Here is a 12,009-nt window from a genome sequence, read left to right as displayed (position 1 = left end):
GATTCTTAAATAATGGAGATTGATTGCGTCCTAAACAGAACACAGAACCATTGTTAAACTTATTGGCTCTTTTTGTCACATCAATTGTGATTTCTGGACGGTGGTGAGGGTAGGGTTGAGTGGGGAAAGAAGCGTCAATATGGAGTGGTGTAGCTTCCATTAAGCTAAGGTGTTTTAGCCGCTGTAGGCCTAGTCTTTATAAAAAGATTTAACACTGTTTGGATTTTTTTTTTGCTGCACCACTTTCACCACCCCTAAATAGATTCTGCACTATTTCGTAGGCCTATTTTTAATGTGACTGCTGTATCCTTGATATTCAAGTACAGAGAAGGCTACAAAAAAGATAGATGATGTTAAGAACATATTTATCATAAAAGTGTACACTTGTCAACAACTTGAGGATAAAAAAATACCCTTTCTGGCATTTTAGACCTTTGAAACAACTGTTTGAGAGAAAGATCTAGGCCTACTCAAAACCAAAGGGCAATTTCGCTACCATAATAAGAAGTCATATTATTATTATTATTATTATTATTATTATTATTATTATTATTATTATTATTATTATTATTATTATTATTATTATTATTATTATTATTATTATTATTATTATTATAAATATTATTATTATTATTATTATTATCATTATTATTATTATTATTATTATTATTATTATTATTATTATCAATAAAATACCGTTTTATAAATTTGATTGTCAATAAATCCTATATTAAAATATAGACCTAGCATTGTTAGACTTGAAAACCCGAAAAACTGTTTGAACTCCCTGCAGGGCCATCCCCACCCCACCCCCTGACGATGATAATGTGTGATTGATGGTGAGTTTGATTTAGCAGCACGGCCAGGAAAACAATTTTGTAAAGACAGTGACAGTGCGGTAATATGAAGCGCGCCCTCTTTAACGTTTATATTATAAAACTTTTTTTTTTTCTACGCGTCCTTATGCCACTATACCGATAAAACCTCGATTTGAAGCCCTGGCTTTCTTTTTCCCCCTTTGTTTTGCCAACTTTTCATAGGCAATTTTAAAGATGGTCTACTTTTCTAGCCTACTTTTGCAAAGTAAAGACGAGAACTTCTTTTCAAAATGAATGCTTTAAATTTTGTGAATTTGTACAATAAAACAATAAATACGCCACTGTAACATATCAATTTGTATCACGGAGAGTATTTAACTGGCATTAAATCACCCAAACTACTTTATAAACTAAGCTTGTATTTAATTTATTTGGTTTTCTGAAATTCATGTACAGTATATGTACTGTACTATCTCGAGAAAAGAAGCTTGTGCTATCTTGAAAAGAAACCAATGAGCCTTTTTCGAGATGGGCTTCTTAGCTTTTCGAGGCTAATATTTGCAAACTAAAGAGGGCGGGGCTTCAATATTATTCGAGAAAGGCTTCATCTCGATATTAGGGAACAGTAATTTCACTGTTTCCTGTCGAGATTAAGCCCACTGGGCTTCAATTCGACGTTTTACGGTATACTATATACTATAGGCCTACCGTAAACGTCTGATAGAAACATTGGGTCACTTTTGGTGTCTAGGGTGGATTACAATTAGAGTGTGGGTTACCGATAAAGTACTGGGTCACTATTAGTAACCATAAAATAATGATATCTTTGAAAATAATAACCCAACAATTTTTTTATAGGCATAGTAGCGTTATCATCTGTAGGCCTATAACATAAAACAATGTGCTATGTCTTGGTGGATGAATCAACATCAATACTAAATGCTGCAACTTATGTGCGAAGAAGGCTTGCAAAGGAAAACCTATCAGGTACTTGGGGCAAGCCTGCTCGTGAATAACGCGGTGGTAGACATTTCCATTCATTCTACCTTATGTCTACCCCACCTGTTATGTTCCTACATTTGGAGACCTTGGCGGTCGGCTTTTCGATTAGGGATCGGAACAAACTGTACCGTACGACTAAATACCGGTAAATTTAATTCAATAGAAGAATGGAATACCAGTATTGAAAATATTGATTTGACTGCCATTAGGCCTATCTAATTAATATGTATAATTATAATATGAACATTTGACATCCTAATAGTAATCTCACTGGGTTACTATTAGAGTGTAATCAAACATAATGAAATATATATAAGTAGCCTCCAGTGTATGTATATAATATATAATGTCACAGTTTATAAAATAGGGCACAAACATCAGTGGGTGTTAATAAATTCCCATCGATAGAGGCAGTGGTGGTAGCACTGACCACTGAATTTCAGAGACCACTTTTAACCCGGGTACGCTAAATAAAAGTACTGTATTGAAGTCAAGTAAATAAAATCACGTGCACGCACATTAGTTACCAGCCGTCTCGCATCGTGCGGGACGGTCCCGCATTTTAAAGTGATTTTGGATAAAACACGCATGTTGAAGAAACACATGGGTGATCATAAATTTATCGCGCATTTAGCACAAGTCATTTCGTGATGACGAATTATCACGAATTTCCAGGGGAAATGTATTTGAAATTAGAAGAAACTGGTTTTATTAAAAATATTAAATGCGGTGTTTGATTCATTAGAAGGCTTTGGTTATCTCGTTGGAGAATCAATTTACCGAGAAAATTTCTCTTTCTCGACCAATACAAACCCAGCCAACAACGACTTAGTAGAATCTGGAGGCACGTGCGGTCTTGCGCGGTCACCCCAACCGGCGCTCCGCCAAACTCACAGTATTCTCTACACACTTTTCTTGTTGCAACACAATGGCTAAAGTAGGCCTACAATCCCGTTCCCGGTTATTCATGTTTCTAATATTTAACTGTAATTCGTATTAAGATGCAAAATTACAATATTTTAAAACATGATGAAACTATTGTAATTTTAAAACATGATGAAACTATTGCAAAATTACAATAGTTTCATCATGTTTTAAAATGTTCTGTATAATGAATAAACTGCTACAAAACAATGTGATGTTCATTTTGGTTCTTTAATTCCATAGAAATTTCACTTGATTTATACATTATTATTTGAGAGCAAACGGGGTGAGGTCACGTAAGATAGCCATTTATATTGTAAGATTTTTTTCTCCGGGGGCCCTTCGCGGCCCCCTGGCCCAGCATTTGGTTCCTCGCTTCAATCAGAACAATTGTTCCCCCACATAATATCACGGACCCACACTGCCCCCCACACACACACAGAAATATTCTGGCTACGCCACTAGCTCAGCACCTGGACCCCGGGCCCTGTTTCCCCATCAGGTGTATAATCACGCATTTCAAATCTCTCAGGTTGGTATACTATGCACACATGTAATGGTAGTGAATGGACGGCGTGTTTACTTTTGAATTGACGAGAAACAAACACGGCATCGTGATAAAATTAAAGACAAATTGCTACTTGACTCAATGCTGAAATATCATGGAGTTTAGCTACAGGTTACGACAGCTTAAAATGAATAGATTCCATAGAGAATTCTTTATTGTTCGGCAAGAGCAAACCGCTTTGAAGAAAGATATGCATGAATGGACGGAAAGAGCCAGGTTGCAGTTACGCATGCGCGCAGACTATTTATCGCCTGCAAAAGAAAGTGCCGTGATTTAAAAAAGAACGTGTTTTGACTTATGGAATTGATTGTGTTCGTTCCAGCGGTTAGTGCTACTACCACTGCCTCTAATACGAAGTTTAATATTCATATTCGATGGGAATTTATTAACTATCACTGATGTTTGTGCCAATTTGGTAAACATGAAGCAGTTTGGGACGTTATTTGCACTCTACGTTTGTTTTACAGGTAGGCCTCTTTTTCCATTGGACGTAAATGTTTTGTTAATGGACCTACCTAGTCCTAAAGTACCCCACGTTCGGTTTACGCTGTTTATGGGGTTGTCTACCACTAGCGTTACCAATGATCTGGAGTTTGTTAGGAACTTTACTAATCTGTCTTTAATATTTATTTAACTGCCTAGTCGATTTCAATAATTGAAATAGTATTATAATGCATATTTAGTAATTGCGGCACTATGAAGCGTTTAACTTAATGAATGAGTGTGTGAAGGAAAGCTGTGAGACAAAGTAAAGACAAGTAAATAGGCAAAAACTGAATGCGATTTCAGTAGAGCCCAGTCCTATGGTTTTGTTACAATTAATTTTTTTTTACAGTGAATATACAGTAAAACACATTTAGCATTTCCAAGGGGTCCAGTTGTTTAAACTATGCCTATACTACACTATACTATTATTGTTATATAGTGGTGAGAAGTTGACATTTTACTACCTACCTGTGCCTTTTTGCTTTTTATTCGCAAACAAAATTTAAGAGGACCAGCAATAGTAAGAGTAATAGGCTAGCTCATTTACAATGATTGTTACTTTTTAAAATTATATTCACTATTACCACATACTTTCTAATTTCATTGCTCACTCAATGCTTATTTGCAAATTAGTAATTTGTTAACAACTTATTAAAATCAATAAAATGCATATTAAAAACAAATGATGACTTAATTGCTCAATTAATAAGTGATGTTATTTTTATGGGGTTTAATGTTTAATACATTTTTATTAAAAATAAAAAAGAAACCCAAATATCTGTTAACTTAAAGAGGCCTGTGTGTGTATAATGTTACACCAAAGAAAGTTTGACTGAAATCTGAAAAAACATTCCAATAAAATAGACCTGCTTCTACATTGACATTGCCTATGTTCGAAGCATTTCAGTGTTTGGTCATTAATATAGGCCTACTACTGTTACAGTTAATAGTGCAGAATACTGGCAACATTTAAAGCACAATCAATAGATTCTATCTATTGTTCCAAAACAATCTATGGTTTGTGGAGTAATACAGGACGTGTTTTTTCTATGGTGTTTTGAAGCTTGGTCTATGAATGAGTAGTTAACAGCACTAAATTGCCCTGTCGCCAGTTTTCTTGCTAAATATCTGACTATTGTATCATCTTTTCTGTTGCTCTTTGTGTGGATTAAATAAATGGAATTTGTTCAAAAACCAGTATTAAATAATAGTGATAGTTTTTTTTATGTAGGAAGTCAGTGAAAACTGATTTTATATATAATGAAATAGTTAAATTATATCTTATTGTCAAATATTTCACAATGTAAATTATTTTATTTTTTATTTTATTTCAACAATATTTTTTGAGGGTGGTCCATCCAGCAGAGCTGATCAACGGGACCCTCAGACATACAATAAGAATGAAAGATGAAATCAAACAATATCTTTAACGTAACAAATTAATTGAATAAAAACAAAAATGAAAATTAAAAAAAAGTTTATAAAAAATTGTTACTTTAATAATTCAAAATAAGGGTATGAATATCTTTCAATATCTTACAAAGTTCACCTTATGAAGACAGTTAGGAGTGTGTTGAATAGAAAGATTACTATTTTCTGTAATGAAGAATTTAAAGAATAAATCTTTAAATTTTAACCAGTAACCTATCATTAGCCAGTATTTGTTTAAGTCATATTATGTATCATATCAATATCATTTATTTCACCAGTAAAAACAATTAAAATAGTATGGCTGACTGGCTGGATTGCCAGGCCTACAAGTATTGCTCAGTTACTGTCATTGAGTTCTCCTGGCAGCGCACACAGATCAAATATACATAATACATTTGAATATAAAAATACATAAATATAAATAAACCATCTCTTTTAAAAATTTCATTTAAAATATGAAAGTTACTAAAGGAAGAACTAATTTACAACAGTGCATAAAATACATAAAAATACATTTTTAAAATTAATTACCAATAAAATGGAAAAAAAGTTTAAAGGTTATTTGAAAACGGATATAAGCTAAAAACAAGTTGCTGTATAATGAATTGCAACCCCTGAACCAGTTGGTCCAATTTTGCTACATCCCTGCACCCTGTGATATTATCCCCACCCCACCTTCCAGTGGTAATCCTAGATATAGCCCTGGATTTCATATTAACTTTGTAAAACAATAATTAGTATTTTATGTTCATAGGTATGTTACTGAATTATGAGTTTTTCAGCTATCGCACCGGGATCATGCAGTTCATCAAAATTCATTTCATCCTATACTAATTGATCTCTGGGGGACTTATGACAAATTGCTTTGATTCATGTTTTATAGATTGGTAAACAGTTGGTTGGAAACTAATGGATCTAACAGACTTGAAGTACCTGTTGTTTAGTGACCCTCTATAAGGAGAAAATCTATACAGATGTACTGTAGTGTTTACCTAAAATTTTGGAACTTAATTTCCCTCCCCCCGCCCATACAAATCCCTTCTCTGTCCATTTTATAGCAAAACTCCCATGTCATTTGTGGAGATGCTTTACCTAATATGATAAGTAACACTTGTAGTAGCATTATTTAAGGTACTTAATATGTTTGCATCACCACCCTATGAGCATAGGGGGAGGGGGAAGATTATTTAAAATAAATATATCTAATATTTCTAAAATAGGGCCTAAACACATTGTGCACTATAGTAAAAAACACCTCTTTTCATGTAAATGTAATAAAGTCTACTTCGTAAATACGTTCCTGGATACAACAACTAATTGCCTTCCAAATCTAAAACATTTTTAATTTAACTCAATGCTCCCCTGACAATAAAGAAGCACAATTATATTTCATACTGTAATTTTTTTGAATACAAAAAAAAAGAACAAATTGTCTGTTTTACCATAATAGGAAGGCTTTAAATACTTCATTTTGACAATACTTTAACATATTATTGTTAGAATCTTGGCACCAAAAACTAAGATGAGCATGTTTTTGCCTTTTTCAAACCATACTTTGTGCATTATTTAATCTATAATTTTTAATGCTAATGCTATAAATCACCAGTTCTTTAATCGGTAATTCCATGTATTGTTCGATGAAACAGACGTGGTTGTATTGAGAATCAAGCTTTTTTGAAAGTCAAGTTAAAAGGCCACAAAATCATACTTAAAAAAGGAAATATTTTTTATACCTTTCTTAGAAATTAAATAGAATCTGGGTTTATCATATTCGGCTTAACTCGTTGACTGCCAGGGGTGGATTGCTATAAAACGGTCTTAACTGGTAGTCTTAACTTCTCGAATAAAGCTGGCATTTCAATACTCAAAACGGTCTTAGGGAAGACTGTCTTATAGCAATGGTCTATAGAGGAATGACTTTAGTAAGACCGTCTAAGTGATAAAGCCAGCATCTACCCTGAACGACCAGCTGTTAAGTCTGTGGTCCTAACAATGTATAACAAAGACATAATAAACGCTAGAATGTTACCCCGATTTTGACGAGTATATTGTCTCTAGCGCCCTCGGCAACACCCTGTGGGACAAGAATACTTGTCGCTGGCAGCCAACATGTTATATTTCTGAAATTTGGTGTTAATGAAAGAAGCTTAGTGAAGTATGAGTATTATAACCCATTGAAAGGAATATTTGCGAGATGGAGTATTTGTGATGGCTGTACTTGTTCATTAGGGCACTTGTATTGTAGGTTAAAGTAGGTAATAAAAGTTAGAGCCATATTAGTCTAGAGCATGAAATCAATAGAGATATATGCGGAAAAATACAAGCGCCCCAATTCTCCCGGTAGTCGTGGGCGTCTTCTGGAAATCAAGACAGACTCCCACAAGCAAGCAAGAATCTGCTGCAAATTCATAATTGCATGACTTTTTACTGCTTTATTATCAATTGTCTCCTGAAAGTCAATGCTGATCGTTACCACCAAGACCAACAAAATAAAATAAGATGTTAAAAAAGCTCTTTTAACCAAATCTCCCGGAAGTAACTTCTTGCAACTTGTGACCCCCAACAATGAAGAAGCTTAATATTTTATACTGTATTTATTTCAATACAAAAAAAAAGAACAAAATGTCTGTTTTACCATAATAGGCAAGGCTTCACATGCTTAATTTTGACAATATACGCTACTGTACTTTATCATGTTATTGTAGAATCTTGGCACCAAAATCTGTAAGATGAGCATATTATTGCATTTTTCAAACCATAGTTTGTGCATTATTTAACCAAAACTTTTTAATGCTATAAATCACCGATTCTTTGATCGGTAATTCCATGTATTGTTCGATGAAACAGACATGGTTGTATTGGGAATCAAGCTTTTTTGAAATCCAAGTTGAAAAGGCCACAAAAACATACTTAAAGAAAATATTTTCAATACCTTTCATAGAAGTTGAATAGAATCTGGGTTTATAATTCGGCTTAAATTTCTAAAATTCGGTGTTAATAAAAGAAGTTTAACAGAGAGAATAGTGAAGTATGTGTATAACACTTTGAAATGAATATATCCGAGACGGCAGTATTTGTGATGGAAGTAGAGTACTTGTTCAGTAGGGCACTTGTATTGGGTGATTAGAGCACTTGAAGGCATAGGAGAGCATTCATTTTTTTTTTTTTGTAATAAGCCTACAACTTAGGTGTATAATATTGAACTATTAATAATAATAATAATAATAATATTAATAATAATAATAGGGTATTAATATCATGGAGAGAGGCTGATGGAAAGTTGGGGGAGGGGGTATTGATAGAAACTAGTTGGGGAAATGAGGTGATTACTAATTGAGAGTCGTTTATTTGGTTGGCAAATTTTCAGTGGTTTGTGCCCCCTGCCTATACTTGTTTTGTAAGTTACCACAGGGTTTATTTGAGGTTTGTATAACAGTAGGTAAATGGTAGATTTTAGAAGCATAATAATAATAATTGTACAGCAGTATATTACTGTAATATATTATAGAGGGTATGACATAAAGCATATCTACTGCACATATGGTACACATAAACCAAAGAATTTTACAGTCACTCATTTCGGACCTTGGTCTCAATTTGTTCTTATTTTTAAAGCAATTTCAGCCTCTGTTTTTATATAATGTGTTCTTATTAAAGAAAATTATTGTTCGGCCTACTTGAAGATTGATAGGTTCAACACAATCCATTTAAAAAATGATTAGCACCTTGCCATTCTACTGAATCTTTATAATTATCATCAGAGTGATTTGTTACTAATACCTATGAAATGCTAATTGGTTATTAATGCCAGTCTGTATCATATTATCATTTTATTACAATATTATTTGGGCAATAAATATTTATTGATAACTGTTTACCAATCATCTTTGAAACAGAACAGTGAGATACATTAATTGTGTTAGCTTTGGGCGGACACTAGAGTCTTTTCAAATCTAAATTCCAATCTATCTTGTTTAGAATAGAGCAGGAAAGACATAATTAGTTGTAAATAATAGAAGAATTGACTAGATTATAATAATCTACTCAGAAGAGAATTAATAACACTTACTTTCAGACTGTCTGATACTATATAAGACTAGAGCTAAATTATTATTTATATGAAGTGCATCAAAGCCTTAGAGTAAGTGTATAATAATATGAATAATTATTTTTGAAGAGTTAAATTACTCTATGAAAACTAATACAGAGTGATTATGATGGACTCAAGTGACTTTGGATAAGAGAAAAGAAGATTAATAGTGCATCTGATTGAAGCAGTTTCATACTTTTTCAGAGTAAGCTTTATGAGGTGGTTATACTCTATTTAAAACCACATATTTCTATTATTAATGTTTTGCTTTTTATTGAAATATAATAGCAATATTATGTTTAATGTTAGCATGAATTATAAATAATACATTTGGGTTTGATTTGCCCAAAATTAAGATTTTGTCCCCTCCGACACTTTTAGGTCAAATAAAATTAATTGCTATTTTCATGTCCCAGCCCTCATCAAATTTTGGAGCCTCATGAAAAAATTTACTATTTGCTATTTTTCGAAAAATCATTAATTTTTTCTATTGACTACACAAATAATGACTATCTGAAAGAACAATGACAAGCCTAAGAAGAGGTAGGAACATAAATGGCAGAAATACATTACAAAGATTAATTTTATTTAAAAAAAAAATTTACCATCTACCAGCCTGTTAACCTAGTATATAGGATAGTAAAAAGCAAAGGTTATACTCTCACCAAAAAATAATTTCAAACCATGGACATGAAACTAACAATTAATTTTATTTGGCCTTATACTTATAGTATGATAGCCCAAGTAAAATAATAATATTACAGAACAAATTACAAAAATCTATGCAAAAATATACTAAAATTATAAAGATACATACTAAATAATATAAAGATTAAAATATATATAAAAAAAGATTTATACCTTTAAAAAAATATATTTGATAGTCAAGATATAAACCATAAATACAATGCTATGTTATTCATATATGAAATATTGTGTGTGTATGATATATATTCACTGAATTTAGCCCCAATTCTATAGAATGTTTACCAATCTGCTATTTGATCATGGCATTCAGCTTATTTATTATTATTATTACTTAGTTTTGATTTATCACTTTGTTTTCATTAAAACAAACACCTTGTGGTACCACAGAGTACAGTATATCAAATGTAATTTGTCAATGTTTATGGTACACAACAACGTTAGCAACAATGGCTAAATGGTGGGGTATGTGCCAACGGTCAATTTTTAGCGTACATTCAAATGTTCAGTGTACATTGATTGTCAGATTGTATACTAGGGATCCCTGTCTTGCCCTTCCGTCCCAACATCAATCTGTATCATGGAGTGTATACATAATTTGCACTAAATCACCTTAACTACTGTATAAACCAAGCTTGTATTTAATTTATTTTGTTTTCTGAAATTCATGTGTCAGGGTATGTACTATACTATCCCGAAAAGAAGCCTATGCTATCTTGCATGGGCTTCTTTTCGAGGATAATTTTGCAAACTAGAGAGGGAGGGGGGGGCTTCAATTCGAGATCGGCTTCATCTCGAGATTAGATTCAGATGGATTCCAATACAGCGGCAGCTCTACGATATATTTTCTGGGAGGGGGGGGGGGATACGATATATTTTCTGGGGGGGGGGACTGAGCTGTCCGACAGGTGGACTTGAGCTCGTAGGCTCGAGACTGGGGGAATGGTTTGAGAGGGTGTTCCCCCTCCCAAATGAAATTTTTTAAAGAATAGGAGCCTCTGGATGGCCAGAAATGACACTCTCAATCTATGACAGATATGTATTGGCTTGGCGTGGGCATATTTTTTTTAGTCCGACTGTCCGACAAACTCTGTCCGAAGGTGGGACTCGACCTGTCCAGAGGAGGACTTAGGCCCCCCCGCTGGTGCCACTATTGTTCCAATACTATTTAAATGATCAATTAATAACCATTTACCATAATTCATATGGTAAACAGCCATGCTAAGTCAAACTGCAAGGATAACAACACTGAAATTTAATTATGGTTTATACCAAAAGTTAATGATATTTATATCAACTGATATGAAGAAGGTTTAGCAATTAAAAAATCAAATACCTCTGCTATTGTATTGTAGGCGTACCTTGTAATAAATTATATTTAATGTATAAAGGAGTTTAAAACAATTCATCCGAATGTCATTACCTTCAATACTTCTTCTAACGCAAACAATATGCTATTGTAAAAAGATTAATAATAATTAATTAATAATATGCTATTTGTGCCTATTATTATTTATTATGTGAATTTGACACTGACCCAGTTCCCAACATTTTAAATAATTGTTGAAACTTGAATCTTAAAATTTACCTTATTTTTCCAGAATCTATTTGATTTTCCAGAAGCCTCTTAATTAGTTACTCTTAGGACTGGTACTTTTCAACTTTTCCTGGTATTATATTAACTTTATTTCTTCAGAAATGTGATTTCACACCAGGAACTGGGTGAGTAAATTACGACGACCTACTCTTGATTGGATTGAAATTAAAATTGATTACAAATACGTACTGGACAGGAAATTATAGGTCTAGATGGTATGCCGTAATTACCTTTCTGCTGCCGACAACAGAACAGGCAGTTTTTTTTAGTGGTAAATCCAAACCCCCTGTATGTTCCCTCTAGGCCCCTGTGATTACATATTGACAGAGTGGTGTACTTGTAAAACGTTCTACCAACTGCAGTATTTTCACATCGGAGTCATTGGTAT

The 12,009-nt window shown here is 33.1% G+C and overlaps 1 protein-coding gene across 1 annotated transcript in view; it reads left to right on the top strand.

Annotated features, from left to right (window-relative positions):
- Positions 1–3,331: 3,331 nt before the first annotated feature.
- Positions 3,332–12,009, top strand: part of LOC117100474 (low-density lipoprotein receptor-related protein 4-like) — a 58,059-nt gene continuing 49,381 nt past the window's right edge. Inside the window, exon 1 of the mRNA XM_033240176.1 lies at positions 3,332–3,779. Coding sequence (XP_033096067.1) covers positions 3,734–3,779 — 46 coding nt within the window. The 5' untranslated portion in view covers positions 3,332–3,733. The remainder of the gene's footprint in view (positions 3,780–12,009) is intronic.

This window comes from Anneissia japonica, unplaced genomic scaffold (genome assembly GCF_011630105.1).
Source record: "Anneissia japonica isolate Jap-2015-1 unplaced genomic scaffold, ASM1163010v1 scaffold685_len2926416_cov193, whole genome shotgun sequence".
Taxonomy (NCBI): domain Eukaryota; kingdom Metazoa; phylum Echinodermata; class Crinoidea; order Comatulida; family Comatulidae; genus Anneissia; species Anneissia japonica.
The sequence above is the reverse complement of the archived record's forward strand: the minus strand, read 5'-3'. Positions and strand labels throughout refer to the sequence as shown.